Source organism: Lynx canadensis, chromosome F2 (genome assembly GCF_007474595.2).
Source record: "Lynx canadensis isolate LIC74 chromosome F2, mLynCan4.pri.v2, whole genome shotgun sequence".
NCBI classification, from domain to species: Eukaryota; Metazoa; Chordata; class Mammalia; order Carnivora; family Felidae; genus Lynx; species Lynx canadensis.
The window spans coordinates 79,778,040-79,796,486 of record NC_044320.2 but is presented as its reverse complement, the minus strand read 5'-3'; the positions used below and the strand labels follow the sequence as shown (position 1 = coordinate 79,796,486).

The 18,447-nt window shown below is 35.6% G+C and overlaps 1 protein-coding gene across 1 annotated transcript in view; it reads left to right on the top strand.

Moving 5' to 3' along the window:
* Positions 1 to 18,447, top strand: part of SNTG1 (syntrophin gamma 1) — a 310,753-nt gene that overhangs the window by 52,672 nt on the left and 239,634 nt on the right. The window contains exons 3-6 of the mRNA XM_030303901.1: positions 6,653 to 6,709; positions 17,159 to 17,216; positions 18,021 to 18,064; positions 18,158 to 18,199. Of these exons, the coding sequence (XP_030159761.1) occupies positions 6,653 to 6,709; positions 17,159 to 17,216; positions 18,021 to 18,064; positions 18,158 to 18,199 (201 nt within the window). The remainder of the gene's footprint in view (positions 1 to 6,652; positions 6,710 to 17,158; positions 17,217 to 18,020; positions 18,065 to 18,157; positions 18,200 to 18,447) is intronic.

Genomic DNA, 18,447 nt, shown 5'->3' with positions numbered 1-18,447 from the left:
TTTTTGAAGCTAGCCAGTGTATTTCTTTCTGTTAGTGAATAATATTTCATTGTATAGATGTAGCATCTTTTTTTTTTTTCCCCCATGGATGAAGAACATTTTGGTCACTTTCAGTTTTTGGCAATCATGAATAAAGCTGCTATACATATTTTCATGCAGGCTTTTGGGTAAACACAAATGTTAAAATTAGTTGAGTAAATATGTAGGAGTGCAATTCCTATGTCATCTGTTCAGACTATGTTTAGCTTTGTCAGAAACTACCAAACTACTGTCTTTTGAATTCCCACCAGCAAGGGGTGACAATTCTTATGATAATATATCTCACTTCATATTGCCAATGTTTTGGAATTTTAGCCATTCTAATAGATGTGTAATGGTATTTTTAAAAGTTCACTTATTTATTTTGAAAGACAGACCATGAATGGGGGAGTGGGAGAGAGAGAATCCATGCTGAGCAGGGAGCCTGACACGGGGCTTGACCTCATGGCCACGAGATCATGACCTGAGCCAAAGTCAAGAGTCAGACGCTCAATGGACTGAGCCATCCAGGTGCCCCATCAAATTTCATAACCTGAAATTTCCTGATAACAAATGCTGTTGGACATCTTTTCATATGCGTGCTTGCCATCTATATATTCTTTGATGAGGTGTTTGCTCAAATATTTTGGCAACTTTCTAATTGTTTATTTTCTCGCTAAGTGTTGAGTTCTTCATATATTTTGGAAACAAGTTCTTTATCAGAATGCATTATGCAAATATTTTCTTCCAATCTATCACTTTTTATTTTCTTACCAGTATCTTTTACAAAGTAGATGTTTTTAATCTTAAAGTGTTTCAACGTCAAGTGTTTTTTATGGATCATGCGTTTAGTATTGTATCACTCACTGCCAACCCCAAAGTCATAGGTTTTCTCCTGTTTTCCTCTAGAAGTTTTATAATAATTGTGTTTATGCTTGGATCTGTGATCGATTTTATGTGAATTTTTATTAAAGGAATGGCATTCATGTCTAGATATTTCTTCTTTCTTTCTCTCTTTCTCTCTTTCTTTTTCTTTCTTCTTTTTCTGTTGAAAAGACTATCCTTTCTTTTCTCCATTGAGCTGCTTTGTTCTTTTGTCAAAGACCAATTGACTATTTGTTTGGTTGGTTTTGTTTTATCTTGTTTTGGGACATTCTATTCTGTTCCAATGGTCTATGTGTTTAGTCTTTACAAATGTGATGCTGTCTGGATTACCGTAGCTTTATAGTAGGTCCTGCATCAGGCGTCTTGAATTATCCAACGTTTTCTTCTACTTCAATATTGTGGTAGCTATTATACGTCTTTCGGCCTTCCATGTGAACGTTAGAAACAATTCATTAATATCTACAAATAGCTTGCTGGAATTTTATTGGGACTGCAGTGATTCTATAGATCTAGCTGGGAAGAGTCTTCCAGTCCATGAACATGAAATAGCTCTTTGTTTTGATCCGCTTTGATTTCTTTCTTCTGAGCTTTGTCGTTTCCCGTATGGAAGTTTCTACTTATGTTGTTAACTTTATACCAAATAAAAACTTTTTAGGGAGCTATTATAAATGGTATTGTGATTTTAATTCCGAATTCTAATTTCTCATGGCCGATGTATAGGAGAGAAATTGGATTTTGTATATTAACCTTATCTCCCGTGACCTTGCTACAACAACTTATCATTTCCAGGAGCTTTTGGTTGATTCTTTGGGATTTTCTACATAGACAAGAAACAAAACCACTCGTTTCTTCCTCTCTAATCTGTATGCCTGTTACCTCATATGCACTAGCTGCCTCCAAGCGCAATGTAACAGGAGTGGCGAGAGGGGGAATCCTGCCTTCTTCCCGATTTTAGAGGGAAAACATTCGGTTTCTCACAGTCCCCTCTGTTTTTATTACATCCCACGCCAATTTTCCAGTTTCTTTGTTTCTTTCATCTCAATTATTCATGTTATCACAGGCCTGTTGTTATGGAAAAGACAGTGGGAATCAGAGATACTTTCATTTAAATCATGATTTGGATCTTGGTTAAGTTAATTTAACTCCTTTGCGTTTTAGTTTCCTTATTCCAAATTAGGAAAATATTGCCTATGCCATCCATGTACTGTTATGATGATTACTTGGAAGATCTTGCAAAAGCTTTTTTTTTTTCCCCCCACTTAATGCATGAATACCTAACGTTGGTTTAGGCCCTATGCTAAATTCTTAGGCTTAGACTGTGAACGAAACACAGGTTCAGCTATCAAAAAAGTTAGTGGAAAAAAAGTCAAGGTCACAGTGTATTTTAATAATCATAAGTGCCGTGAGCCCTGTCAGTGCACATGGTTGATTTTCAGTACCTAGTCTTTGTTATTATTCCTTTCCCAAGTCTGTTCACTCTTTCTGAATTGTCAAAAAGAGCTAATGACATTCCTTATCTCTTTCTTTGTATACCTTGTTTCCACCCCACATAATCAATGCAAACAATTGCCCATTTGATACTCTCTCTAGTGTCTGCATTGTTGTCACTTCTTCCTCCTCCTTTCACCTAATGTCTCAAACATTTCTATACTGGAGATATATAATAGTAACATTTTGTGATTGCTAACATTTATATTTTGGTTACCATATGGTTCACACAGTATACATAGAGTATTTCAAACATAATATTCTAGGGGGCAGGGGGGTGATAATATAGATTTTTACATAAAGCGAATTAAGCGTTTAAAACAAGTTTTTTGTCATGAGGTTAATGCTGATTATTTAGGTGTACAGAATGTCTTTTATAAATCCAACATTATTCCTGGGCTCCATCCTTTGTAATCTATAAGGAATAGGAAGATTAAAGAAAGGATTTTTAACCAGGAGGAGGGGAAGGTGGGAAAAAAAGTTACAGAGAGGGAAGGAGGCAAACCATAAGAAACCCTTAAATACTGAGAACAAACTGAGGGTTGGTGGGGGGGTGGGAGGGAGGGGGAGGTGGGTGATGGGTATTGAGGAGGGCACCTGTTGGGATGAGCACTGGGTGTTGTATGGAAGCCAATATGACAATAAATTATATATATATATATATATATATATATATATATATATATATATATGAGTGTATGGGGGCACCTTTCTTGATTTTGTGTTTTAAAGACTAAAACAAACAATAATACGTTGGTTTCCTGAAAGACAGTGCCCTGTTACCTAGGCAATGGCTTTATGACACCCAAGATGTAACTAATACAACTTCAGATCAGCTTCCAGAAATTCTCTGGTTTATGAGATGAGTAGCCGAAACAATTCATTACATTGCCTTTCAAGAAAGTTATTTTGGGGGGAGGGGGGAGGAACCAAATGTGGGAAGGTGGAAAGGCGAGAGAAGGTATAGCTAACGCAAACACAAGATTGGGGAGAAATCAGCAAGGTGCCCTACTGGGAACAGTTATTTGCCATTCCAGACTTCCTGCTACCTGCAGTGACAAATTTAAAGATTTGGCTTTAAAACACGAAGTAGCTTGCCTTGCTTGTTTGTCCTTATTTTCTTAAAAGTAACCCAATGAAGCAATAGTATAGAAAAGTGCTGGCTGGGGTTTTCATGAGCATGAGTGTGTGCCCGTGTGTTTAAAATACATTAAAATAAGTGCTGCCTCTGAGATTTTCAACAGTTACTGCTGACTCTTTAGTCTCTCCAAACTCCTCTCTGCATCAGCAATTTTGTATTTGATTTGGAACATGTTCTACATATTCTCCACCAAAGACTGGAGGTCAGTCTTGTAAAGAAGTAAAGGCATTGCATAGACCTTTGATAACCCCGCCATGCCTGCTGTCCCTTCAAAGGAAAGCAGTGTTTCAGCCTACACTTGGCTGGTTAATAGAATTGACTCACCAAGTTGCCCTTGTGACTAATGATTGCCATGCGAGATGTTGTAGAATGATGTCATTTACTAATAAAATGCATTTGCTTTTACAGACTCAATTCTTTATGTTGAGAAAATAAAGATGAATCTTATTTTAAGGAATCAAGCATTTTTTCCTTACAGAAATGGAATTAAGAAAATAACTGCCATATAAGAACCTGTTAGTTTGATAGGCAGTATTGTAAAAAATAGTATGCCTGTCTGTTTTATAAGAGTAAAGATAACCATTTAATTGATCTATCCCTGAGTCAGTCTTCCAGTATTTGAGTTACTCTGTGATTTAATATTGGAATAAAAAGTGGATAAATACCGATCAGATATTTAAGTGACTTTAAGAATTTCTGTCTAGAATAACAGATTGTGTGTGTGTGTGTGTGTGTGTGTGTGTGTATGTATTCATTAAGCTTCTACTATATGCCTGGGTCCTTCACAAATATCAATCCTCAAAACAAAGTTGGATTTTGTAAATTTGTAAAACAAATTTTACAGATTTGGAAAAACAGATTTGGAGGGCTTAAGTAATTTTCCAAACACATTGAGTTGTGGATATTTGAGTCATTGATAGATTCTTTGATTTCAAATCCATTATTTGCAATGTACAGCTTTCCTTTAATCCTTTAATGAGAAATAATTGAAAATTATGTGATATGACATATTTCTCTTATCCTGTCCAACAAAAGGACATTTCCAATAAATATTTATTTTAAATGAGATTTTGTGTGTGTATAATGCATGTGTCTACCTTTTGCTTGTGTACATGCAGGTATCCCTATTTACATGCATTTTGCAATAAAAGTTCTTAAACACTGCATCTTCTCCTGCTTACGACTTCACTAATGTGGACTGATATAGTAGTTGGTTTAAGAATAGAAATGTAGGGGCACCTGAGTGGCTCAGTCGGTTAAGCGTCTGACTTCGGCTCAGGTCACGATCTCGCGGTCCGTGAGTTCGAGCCCCGCGTCGGGGTCTGTGCTGACTGCTCGGAGCCTGGAGCCTGTTTCAGATTCTGTGTCTCCCTCTCTTTCTGATCCTCCCCCATTCATGATCTGTCTCTCTCTGTCTCAAAAATAAATAAACGTTAAAAAAAATTAAAAAAAAAAGAATAGAAATGTAGTGGTGCACCTGGGTGGGTCAGTCGGTTAAGCATCCAACTCCTGATCTCAGCTCAGATCTTGATCTCAGAGTCGTGAGTTGAAGCCTCACATTGGGCTCCATGCTGGGCATGAAGCCTACTTAAGAAAAATAATAAAAAAGTAGAGTTTATGATGTTATCCAACATGAATAGTGTGTTTTATATTTCATGTTGCTTTGCATAAATTGCAATACACCTATACACTTAATTTGTGTAAGTAATTTTAACATGGGCTTGAAAACATAATTTGATGACAGGTTATAAGAGTAAAATCTGTAGTTTTAAGGTAGGTCAAATTACTTAGGACATGATCAAAAAGAAAATTTATATAATTAAATGCTACTCATTTGCACTAATAGTTTTTTTTTCTTACTATGCACCAATTTCCAACCATAAAGGCTTATTTGTTGATTCAAAATAAATAACAGTTAATATACCTCAATTTCTGGTATAGTGATCTTATTCTTTAAGCGTTATTTTGTTTTTATTTATGAAATCTAAACATTCGGCTAAATGAATGTATCTGCCAAAATGACTGTTTTTTATGTTACCTTAAAATACTTAGGAAGAGACATCAGAAGCACACATTTTCCAGGTTTTCTCCTTGTTCTTTTTAAATAATATCATCTGTTCCACATAGCCCCTCTAAAACCATGGAGTAAGAAAGAAAGCAGTATTTAGACTTGGAGGTCGGTAGTGTAGCCAAAGAGGTTGGGCATGTGTGGGGATCAGATAACCAACATCTATCCCAGGTAGAGCAAGAGAAGGGGGGGGGCGGTATCTCAAACCACTATAAATAGGGGGAGGTTAAAAAAGATGAGAAAGTTATAGATAAATGAAGAACGTTATAAATAAAAGCTTTCAACCTTTCAATATGCCTCCAGAATATGCATTATGTAGAGATGATTGCCCCAAAACAGAGTAATATTGAATTTATTGGAAATTCGAGGATTTGTCCAAGTGGAGATCTTTGTGATTTTTGTTTCATACACCAGCAATTGAATTATTGTTTCCACTGTGGAAGGAAAAAGAGAATTGATTTTGAAAATTGACAATACCATTGTCATTATTAGTTAAGTGTAATGTCTATTCTTTTTCCAAACAAGCCATCATTTTGAATCTGGTTTAGTCAGTTTCAATCCCAGACATGCACATGAATAGTTGATGTGCGGAGACATGGCAGCCTCCCAGCTCAGCTCTCAAATTTCCACAAGCAAGATGACTCGGTTGTGATGGAGATAAGACCTTGGTTGACAAAGATAATATTTGCCATTGACATTGAGTTATTTTTATGTAACCAAACCTGTCATTCCTTAGACAACAAGAATATAGAATGTGAAAATAAGAGGTTTAAAAGTTAAGATTCCAAAATATGTCCAAAAAAGTCATTGAAAGGAACTTAATTTTTGCGAGTTTAGAACTTTACTAACAGTACAGTCTCGTTTACCTTGACAAATAAATTAACCTTTGATTTGAAAATTATAAATTGCCCCATTTGTTGCAAGAATTAGAGCCTATACACTGTCACAAAATATTTCTTTTTTAAGGAGCAGAAACAGAACCCTGAGGAAGAAAAGGGTGTGTAAGTATAGTATTAGGAAATGCTAACCACTTTTAAAATCCTGTCTTTCAGGAAAGAACGGTGACCATTAGAAGACAAACTGTAGGAGGCTTTGGATTAAGCATCAAGGTAACCTGTATTTCCATTCTATCCTTAAAGGCTGTGCTGTAATGCATGCATTTTTGTGTATTTTGGGTTTTGGTGATTAATAATTAGACAAATATGGCTATAGCAAAATCTTCAATATTTGCACTGAGACATAAAGTAGGTAGGTTCTCAGAAAACCTTGGCCAACTTTTGATTTAGAAAGTTTCTTAGAAAAAGTATTTGGGAATATTACCTGGCATTGAACATAGATAGGTAATTAACTTTATCTGGGACCTCCTAAAATGTCAGATCTGGTGTTGCTGTGGGCGTATCTTCCTGTACCCAGCCAGGGGAGGAGCTACTGCCCCCACCCCCCAACCCAGTGAATGGAGCAAGAACAAGTTTTACACTAATAACAGTTAAATGTTAGTTGGGTTTTATTCATCTTTTTCTTTTGTGTCGTTTTCATTTTTATTTTTATTTTGTAGAAATCGGCAAATTTTCATGTCACAATGCCAAGTAAATAGGGTAAACACAGTTTTAGCATCTGATTTATTTTTAAAATGACCATCCTGTTAACTTCCATTTATTAATGAATTTTAAATGCCTTTGTTTTTTGTGGCTGTGGTTGACTAGTAAAAGCGTACCACACCTTCAATTTATCGTCATTGAAACAAAACAGAAATTTAAAAAGGATGGGAAATTATATAAATATTGGAAAAGTTAATTGCTGTCTTTAAATGCCCTTTAGAAACCTACATCTTTGCATAGATAAATGAAATTTAACTTTATCTTAAGCCAGGGGGTTAGGTATTTTGCCCACGTAGGGTGAAAATCATACATCTCAGGTATATATTTCATGAAATTTTAACACAGCTCAGTTTATATATGCTTGGAAAGTGGAGCTCTAAATTTGGTGACTATCAGTTCTAGCTGACATTATGAAAATGACTTAGAAAAATGGACCAGCGTGGAATAGCATTGTGTTGTCAAGTGATAAGAATATTACTATATAAAATGTTAGTTTTAAAATATGTATTTAACTTTCACTTTATCGTCCATCAGCTAAATCCAGGGAGGTTTGCCGTACAAGTTATAAGAAGTGGAAATGATGCCATGGGAATTATATGATACAACAGACAAGCTTTTTTTGTTTGTTTTTGTTTTTTTCTGTGATATTTATTGGGATTGCTTGAAGGGTTTAAAGATACCACTAAAGATAGTAAAAAGTCCATGAGAGAGAACAAAAGCTAAATATGAATAAAATCCAATCTCGAGAGGTGGTTTCATTTGAGATAAGCATTTTTACCTAACAGGTCGGACTCTTTCTCTGACAGTGGAGCTACATTAGTTTTATGCAGGGAAATTTTCCTTTCTATTTTTTTTCTATTTCCATTTATAAGTTAAACTCAATAATATGATGTTATTTATTTTTATTAAAATGCTACAATTTTAACTAAACAGATTCTAAAATATCAGGAATTTTGCCAAATGAATTATGTCTATTTACTATTTTCATTATTTCATTCCAAACAAAACTCTTATACATCAATAAAGAGATTAATTTTCTAAATCAAACGAGTGTGCATTTTCCATTCATAATATTGGCCACAAAAGCAGTGCTTGAATTGCGATCTGTGCCATATATTAGGAATTCTGACAAAAAAGGAAGTTATCTTACAATTCTTATGATACACTAATCAGAAATACAAAAATTAAGTTTATTATTTCGATTATTACCCAGTCATTCTGAAAAGTTTCTCTTTAGGATTTTCTGTTTAGGTTTTCTCAATAGTTACCTCTGACACTTGCTTTTTTATTTTTAAGCTGTATTTTGTTCTGTTAGTGTGCGTGTGTGTGTATACACACACACACACACACACACACACACTGCATATATATATATATATATACACACATATATATATATAATGAACCATTTAAGAAAATATTTTAGCCGAATGCAGAATTAATGTTTTAACTTTGACCATTTATTTTTTTTCTATTTATTTATTTTTTGTATACTTATTGCTGGAACAATTTGAACCGATAATATAAATATTCCCATAAATATATGAGTGTATATCTTATACTTATTTGCTTCAGTTAACTAATCACTGCTGGCACACACTGGAGATTTTGTAGTGAGAGTTATTGACTAAAAACCTTGACTATCTCCACTGGAAATAACAAAAGGAAGGGTGCATCTTTGACAGTTAAAAAGACATTAACTAATACAGTGAAGACTTCTACAGGTGCTCCTGAATTTCATCGTACTGAGAACATATGGTGATATTATTTCAGTTTTACCTTTCAAAAAATTATTTGTGAAAGCCTGACTAACAGGTAACAAAATGGCCACCATTTGTTTTTGGTCCGAAAACACTAAAACACTCCAATATGTGCTGTTACGAGTCAAAGCCAATGGGCCATGTTCTGTGCTCCTGCCAAATCTTGGCTGATGGGTTTTTCTTGCAACTGTCAGCCTTGTACATGGCGGCAACCCCTCAGTTTTCCCACATGGCGGCCGGTGCTACCACAGATGGTGGACAACGTCACAGAGAGGCATCTATTCTAATGCTTTGAACGTGCCCCAGGGGCTATAGACTGTGGGCAGTGTAATATGACGGAGGCAACCAATGTCCATTAAGCTTTGATGTCACCTGTCCATGTACAATAATGTCTTGCTCCCAACACTCTCTCCGGGCAGAGACTTCCCTATTAGGGTGAGGAAAAAAAGTCAGCCTTTACCTCCTTTATTTTCTCTACCATGTTCTTGAGGCAACGTTGAAACTTCTGGGACAAAAATGTGTGGCTTAGTCCCAGGTGGCTTGGAGATGAGGTAGCCACATGTCTGTACAGTTTGATTCCAGGTCTTTGATTCGATATCCTCCCTTGAAGCCAATAAGATGTAGTGCACATTAAGGAGAGTTTCCATCTCAAAACTTCCTATAATCCTAAGGAATAAGAGAAAATTGTAAATAATAATGAAAGATTGTAGAAGATCTAAATTTTTAAAACTACAATGTAAGTAAATTTTAATCCATTTTCTTTTCAAATGTTGTCTTATCCCCTATTGTTTTTATATTTTTTTATTTTATTTTATTTTATTTATTTATTTATTTTTTATTTTTTTTTTCAACGTTTATTTATTTTTGGGACAGAGAGAGACAGAGCATGAACGGGGGAGGAGCAGAGAGAGAGGGAGACACAGAATTGGAAGCAGGCTCCAGGCTCCGAGCCATCAGCCCAGAGCCCGACGCGGGGCTCGAACTCACGGAGCGCGAGATCGTGACCTGGCTGAAGTCGGACGCTTAACCGACTGCGCCACCCAGGCGCCCCTATTTTATTTTATTTTTACCTTAAGATTTTAGTTTGCATTATTAGGACTTTCTTACAAGATCCGGGACTCTCCTTTGAAAAGTCATAGTTACCATCTTAAATCATATCTGAAGATGGTAGACCCTCAGTGTGGAACACAGTCATCCAAAAAGAGCCTTGGCATCAGTCACATTACGTTTTAATATAGAAATCAAATTTATCTCCAGAGACAAATTTATTTTTTAAATTCTTAAAATCCCATCTTTTCAAAACAAGAGTGTTTTACCACGGAAAGGTTGAGACCAAAATTACCTATATATCCATGTTAATTCTAAACAAGGGGAAAAAAACCTCACAACACTGAACCAAGGACCTTTGGGCAGGGGACAGTCTTGTGCTAATGCAGCACGTGGTGAAGCAGGTGTCCTGACAGGTGGAGCGTCCACACACAAGGCTGTCTTGCTCCACGTTCCCATCCTCTGGTTTAGCTAATCGATTTGTTTCCAGCTCCTAAAAATAAAAGGGGTTCTTTTTAACCCCCCTCCTCCCCCGAACATGCTTATCCCCGGATCTCCGCTTGTTTCTGCGTTTGCTGTCCCGTGTTACAGTTTTTCTTGCACTACAGTTAGATCTAGTAGGAGCGCATGTGTAACTGAGCCAGGCTACAATAAGATGAAAGTTGGAGGCACAACACACACACCTTTGTACGTGGCCCAGCTCTCTGTTGTCTTTAAATGGCATTTCACCCACAAGCTCCGACTCCAGGATCTCAAGATAGAAAGAAATGATGGCCATGCTTTCTGATCAGAAACTTAAATCATGAACCAATGCTGGGGTTTTATGCACTGTGCTCACTCCCCGGGCTGTCTTCCGGAAAGCGTTGCTCGTTCGAGCTATTTTGACCCTTGTGTTGCTTTTGAGAACACTTCTGGCAACTGCTGTAACTTTGGATCTTTCCTGACAATTCTTTATGATTCTTCCTGTCTCTTACCGTTGTTGACAGTCTTCCTTGATTAAAACGTCCCTCAGAAGTCATTGCGTGTTTTTTCCCTTGTATTCGTTTTTGTTTTGGTTTGTCACTCAATAAAATGTCAAGCTCTTCTTATTTACATTTTTAAATTTCCAAAAGATCATTCTCCGAAAACTGAATTAAAGGATCACTAAACTTTCCACTTACAATCATTTGTCCTTCTCCGGTGCCAGACTGAAACTGCTTCCTTTTGTAAAAAGTTCAGAAATCACAGAAGTAAAAGCAATGAATCCTTCGAGTCCTAATTAATAAAAGTTCATCATGCACCCACCAAGAAGACAGTTCACAGAGCAGGAGCCCTCAAACCAAAACACAGAATGAGGCTCAGGGGTATATTATTATACAGCAGCTTGTATAGTGGGAAGGCAGTGACTGTTTTTCATGGCGATTGGTCTTAAGGCTGCATTACAATTTTCCTAAATGATAGGGAATTGCTTAGTGGTTCCTCCGTGTCAAACTTGGGAAACAAGTCAAGTTTTGCTTATGATTTCAGGAGGCATGAACAAAACATGACTCGGGTCAAGTTAGCCTTGCAAAATAAGCTAAATTAAGCTTTATTTATATGACTTAAACTGGTTTTTTCTGCTTGGAATTTTCAAGGCTGGTGTCCATTTGTTTTTGATTTTCACACCTTAAAGCTCTCAGATTTATTAGGCTGGCTGGTATATCCTCTCCCTGGTCCTTCAGGACATTCTGATCTGGGCCCTTGTCTGGTTTTCCCGAGTTCCTGAATTCCTATGGACATTTCTGTCCCTTGTTCCCCACTCTTCAGCTTCTGCCCCCTTTCCCTCCCACCTTGCCTGCCTTTTGGCCTTCGGGTAGAATCTTTCTTTCACACGCTCATCCCTTTGTCTGGACTCTCCATTTCCAAAAATGACTTCATGGTCTCAACACCTACATTCCCAATAATCACCAAAGTTTCGCATCAGAGGACCCAATATTCTTGCATTTTTGCCTCATTCCTTTGAGAATCACTCTATGGATACTCCCCTTAAAGTAAGTCCCTTTTATTTGTCTTCCATATCTTTGCAAATACAACATCATACATTTGCATATTATTAAATCATGCCTCTGGTCATTGTCATTTAACAAATCACTTTTTAGAGATGGGTGTTTTGCATATTATTACTAGAAAAGGTTTTCTGGAGTATTTTTCAACAGACACGACTCTGACATCTGTGTCCGTTAAGGAAATGTTTGCAATAAAAGGTGATTTTTTATGTGGAAGCCTTAACTTTGCACAATCAAGAATGAAATAATTATTATTAAAATTTTATCACTTATAAATAATAATTGCAAATATTTACCGACTTCTCTATAAATCCCAGATGCTGAGCTAAATACTTTATATTTGGTTTCATTTGGCCTTAATATCCAGCAAAGTAGGTAACTATCGCTATCCCTCTATAGACAATGGGCTTACGTACTAAGAGGTTAAGTAATTTATCCATTGTCGTACAGGGCAGGGCTAGGCCTAAACTTCACCTAAAGCAGATAACATTTTATTATTACTAATAATAATAAGAGAAGGCTCTTAATAACTATGCTCTATAGGTATAGAAACTGGAATATATAGAAAAAAATATATATATAATATATAACATGTAATTATAGAATATATATCACATATATTATATAAAATATATGATAAATACATATATAATATATAGTTATATATATTATATAGATATAGATAGATATAGAAAATTATTTAGAAATAATTTTATTTCTAAACTCTCTACCTGGGAACACAAATAATGTTTCCTTTCTAAATTATTTATGTTACGGTTTATTCAAAACTAAAATAAACAGATCAATGAGTCCAGGATCAAGCAAAGAATTTAATATCAAGGGCTTGGTATTACTTTTATCAAGTTTACCAATAAAACTATGTTTTCAAACTAGGTGTAATAAATTTCTTTCTTTCAATGTATTAGTGATTTCAGGGCAAAGTCTTTAAATATCAACTGTGGATGTTAGTTTGCATATGGTTGCATTTCTCCTCATTGTGTTCCTTTTTCTTTTCACTTGAGTCTGATTCTTCTGTTTCCACCGGGGACAACATGGATATATACCTTTCCACCATAGAAATAGGAGGATACCAGGCATGTAATAAGGCTTAAGTTGAAGATAATGGATTAGTCCCAAGCATCAGTTAAAAGCACTGACCGACTATCATTTTAAAGAGCATTTTTTAATTAAATAGCTTATTGAGGTGTAATTTACATACCATGCAATGTAACCACATTTATAAGTTAGTGGCTTTCATTATATTCACAGATGTGTGCAACCATCACTATAGTCAATTTTGGAGCACTTCATCCCCCTCATATCCTTGAGTTATCATCCCCTTCTCCACCTATCGCCCTAACTCAGCTTTATGCAACCACTAATGTACTTTCAGTCTCTATTTTGGACTTTCATATGAAGGCAGTCATATAGTATGTGGGAAGGATCATTAATCCGTGCTGAGATCAAACTAGGTGATACTAGCAGATAAGCATGGCAATCGAACAGATAAGGATATTTTCCAATATTCTTTCAGATTATAATCCTTTAGGTGCTTTTCCCGTACTTCTTCATTGGGCTCTTAACCTTAATTACTGTGTTGTTATTATCTGTTTACAAATATTTTTATTGCTGTAAGTCAATATATAATGGTGGGGTCTATGTTTCTTTTTTCACCCCAGATCCCAGAATATGATTGATTGATTGATTGATTGATTGATTGGAATAATGAAAATGCTGAACTGAAAATATTTGTTTGGCAAGATTCCCCAAGCTCTGAAAACATTCTGGGTTTTATTTGGTGGAATTTCACAGTTATATTGGCAAATGCTTTATATAGAATACTACTAAAAATGTTTTAGATGGGACTTTATATCCTGGTTCCTATAAAGTTAGCCATAAGCTTAATTATACATTGAATGGTATATGTTTTAATATTTTCTGGGATGCACTGTAGAATGTTGCCTCACTTTCCCTCGTCTTGATTTTACACTGGAACAACAGAGTTCAATGAATTCATTTATTCTCTAAACTTGACCACAAACCATGCACCCAAGCCATCCGAAGGGTAGGTTGGGGAGAAGCCAGTAAAGGAAGCTCTGCCTGGAGCTCAGGACCTTTACAGTCTAGTAGGAAAGTAGACATTGATCAAATTTTGATGTAAATAAATGTAAATCATAGCCTAGATCCAGTGTTACAGAAGTGAATTACTTCATGTAAGCAGACATTGATAAATGGGCTCCTTAAGCTGAAATTTTGAATCTGAGTAGGAGTTTACCAGGTTAAGAGTAAAAGAAAAAAGTGTCCAGGCAGCGGGGATAGTATATATTGATGTCCTTTGGTGCTCAGAGTGATGAAGGTCCAGGATAAAGAGGCAGAGGCAGGCTGAGACCACAAGACAGGGGACCGCTGAGGATTGGGGGTTTTATTCTAAGTGTAATGGGAAGTCTATCACCTATTTTAAATAGGATGAGTTGCGTTATTTGATCCTTGACTGGACAACCTTACATTTCCCCATTTAGGTCCAGAACTAAATCTAATTAACTTTAATAGAGCTGGACTGCTCTCACATTTCATCCAATAAATTAAGGTACTGTAATTTTAAGTTCCAATTTTATCTCCCGAGTTTTGTCTAAAAATTTGCTCTTTAATTAATTAATAAAGTAATTTTCTGCAATTAGATCAAGAATCCTTTCTGAGCTCTTAATGTCTGATTTAAAAAGACCCAAAAACGAAAAACCCACCTTTGGACTCAAATCATTCAAATTTCAGGACAGATTTTACACATAAAAGAAAAAAAATGTTGACAAAATAGGTGTTAGTTATATCCTGTCATTTAAAAATAGCTATAAGTCTCCAGGTGTTGAGAGACGAGTGGGGTTACTGAGTTCGCTCTCAGAAATTGCCATTCCAACTGTCTTTTCTCAAGGCAGACCCCAGCGAGAGGTTTCCCACTGGCCTACCATGGTAACTGGTATGAAAAATCTTTGGCACTAAGAAAATCTTTGGATTCAATAGTGCAAGGAGAAAAAACTATGACAAGCAAAACAGCTGAAGGAAAAACACTCTGATGATAGCCACACAGAGAAGAGTGACATAAACAATGTCACTCTCTGCCCCCAAATATCTGAACCATACAGTGTCTGGATGAGTTTGTTTCTTCTTTTTCTACCACCTGAAACTTCATTGGTGGATGGTTCATCTCAGTTAACCAGTTTTTTCTTCTTAGAAATGGAGATGTGTTCTTAAAATTCCTTCCAATTTCCAAGTGTCTCTAGACACCAACTATGACTATGGTCATTCGATTCATTGTACATTCTTGGCTTCTACTTAAAATCATTCTGCAATGTGCTTTGAAGAATGGAGCTATCTTAGTCCTGGAAAAGCTTTTGACTTCATTTATTCATTCACTCATTCATCAACAAACATTTCAAAGATAAAAAAGAAAGACGTTACTCCACGCATTGAGTTTACGTCAATGTGTGAAACAAATTACCAAAAAATTCAATGCCCTCTTGGGACTTACATTCTAGTTACAGATGGGGGAAGGAGAAAGAAAGCAAATAAATATAAGAAATGAATAAAGATAATAGTAGGTTGGAAGCTGATAATTATAATGGGAAAGAAAGAATAGAATTAAAAATAGGGGATTGGGAACTGGGAACCCTAAATAGTAAATGCTGAGGGTCTTAGAATGGATTAGTGCTAAGCTTATTTACCACTCTAATGCCATGTAATTTTATTCATAAATCTTAATTGATAGACTAATTAGGATAATAGCTACCTTGTATTCAGTGTTTATTGTGTGTTAAATAAGCGTTCATTCAACTACACTATCAGTCACAAATCACTATCCTTCGATCAGATGAGAGGTCACGTTAGACACAATAAGTGCTTATTATGGGCATACTGACCAAAAGGCAAAGGAAAATTAGGAGCTATGTAGCTTAGGTCAGAGACTTTACAGAGCTAGTGAAGGTGGGAGCTGAATATTTGGTTGGTGAGAAATAGTGAGAAAAGAGAGTTAGCACTGGGTTTGAATTTCAGTCTGAGTAAGACGGTTTCAGTATTTTATTTATCACATGTCTTTGATATTCTAGAAGGAAAAGGGACTACTTTCCAAGAAAAAAGCTGAATGTCATTACTTTTCTCAACAATAATTGCCCATCTTATATTTAAGTATATTGACAATTCAGAGTTAAAAATTGACATTCATGGAAAAACATCTGTTCTGAAATAACTTTTGTCCTTAAATAAAAAAGTATTTAAGAAGTTTACTTGTTCTGAAGGTAGAGAAACCCAGTGGAATTTTAGATTGTCTTTGCAACTATCCTATATTAAAAGTGCTATATTTCTTTTATGCATGACATTTTATTCTTTAGTGCCTTCATTTGATTTTTCAACTATTGATTTCAACCTTCTCAACTCTGTCATACCGAAACAGAAGTTTTATGTGCTCATTTCAGGGATTTATTTTATTTCCTTCCATATAAGTTTAACTTACATATTTTTTTTTCTTTTTTCATATATCATTTGGTCAACTAGATGAAGAATTACTACAATGTTCTTGCCAGCTTATTGTATTTTGTTAATTGTTTCATACATACTTTCACACTAAGAGGAATATACTATTAATTAAAGAAATGTAGGTGATCCCTTTCCCATCATGGATATGCAGTCTCACTTTCTGTGTCACTTTGTGCAGCTAAAGGTCTCTTTAGTTACTTAGCATCCAAGGGGACCTGTGCTTGGTCAGCAGCCTAGAACAACTTAGCCAGTTAATGTAAATACATAATTATTTGGTGTTCGAATGCTAAATAAGAATTTCTACAATGGACAGCATGATACACATTGAAGAGAATGCCCATTTAAGCACTTCCAATCTTTATATGGAAAACAAAAGCTTTCAAAGTCAACTGTTATTAGTTACTGGATATCACCGTGAAATTCTAAACAGGTAGATTACGTTTTTTGGGAGCACTATGTGCTGAGTAGAGAAACTCCACAAGTTTGTTTATATTCTATCTGGTGTCCATTCACAGACTATTCATTGCATGTATAGTTTTCTAACTAAAACCTGCATTTTTATTTTTTGCAATTAAAAAGCGCAATATATGATTTTCTCTTTTCAGGGGGGAGCAGAGCACAATATTCCAGTTGTCATTTCAAAAATCTCCAAGGAGCAAAGAGGTAAAGTGTTAAGAGAATTATATAGTAACCATTCCTTTGTAAGCCATCCTTACTGTAGAATAAGTCGGATTATATACTATAGATTAGGATATGATTGACCAGCTCCACGTTCCCCATGACCAGGCAGTAAGTGGCTGAGTCTGATTCCTGAGGTTCTCCCTTTATTACTTTTGGGGCACACTTCTTTCACAGAAAAGCAAAGGGGAAAGAGAAGAGAGAGTGTGACTCTATAAATCAGGGACCACATAGCTTTTCAATTGTTTCATTTAGCAAACAAACATATCCACAAACTTAATGATAACAAGTCCTGTCAAATATAAGCAGTTCCTGACATACATATTGTTTTCTGTTCTCATATGTAGTTTTACTCAGTCTATCATGAAGTTTCACTCAAAAACACACCAAAGATATAAAGCAACTGAAATCAGTAAGACAATCTAATGTTTAAAAAACCCAGAGCTGATCCCATAGCCGAAGGACTGAATGTCTAGATTCAAGCTTTTTCATAGATACCTTAATACGATAAGTACATGAGAAAATCTCATCATCCATCCAGAAGAGCGACCAGTTTTCGGCAACTGTAAGATCTGAAATGATAAGATTAAACAGAAATAGGTGTTTCAATATCTGGGCGGAATCATAAGATTGTTTTTGCATTTCTATTGTGGATCATTTAAGATGCTGTCTATATAAAACATTTATTTTTCCCCCTTGTATCAATGTTGCTTTGATTTAAGTATAAAACTCTTTCATATGTATGAAGAAAATAGTCGATGCATAATCATTGCTTTTCTCTCTTCACAGCGGAACTTTCGGGTCTGCTCTTTATCGGGGATGCAATTCTGCAGGTATACATTTTACCCTAATTTTCTATGTGCAACCAAAATATAAATTCAATTCACAATAGGCCACGTGAAACCACAGTTTTCTTTTCTTTGCAGATAAATGGAATTAACGTGAGAAAATGCAGACATGAAGAAGTGGTGAGTTTTCTTTACTTTTTCTTAATACCATGATTTTCCCATGTGCCAATGAGGATTCATTGCATTGCTAAATACTGTTCAACTTATTCATTAGGTAGATATGACATTGGTCCAGTATGCTATCAGATTTTTCAAATGATCTCTTAATTGGTGTGTATGTGTGTGTGTGTGTGTGTGTGTGTGTGTGTGTGTGTGTGTTTCATAGTAGAAACAGAATTGTGAGTACTACCCAGGATGAAATGTACTTC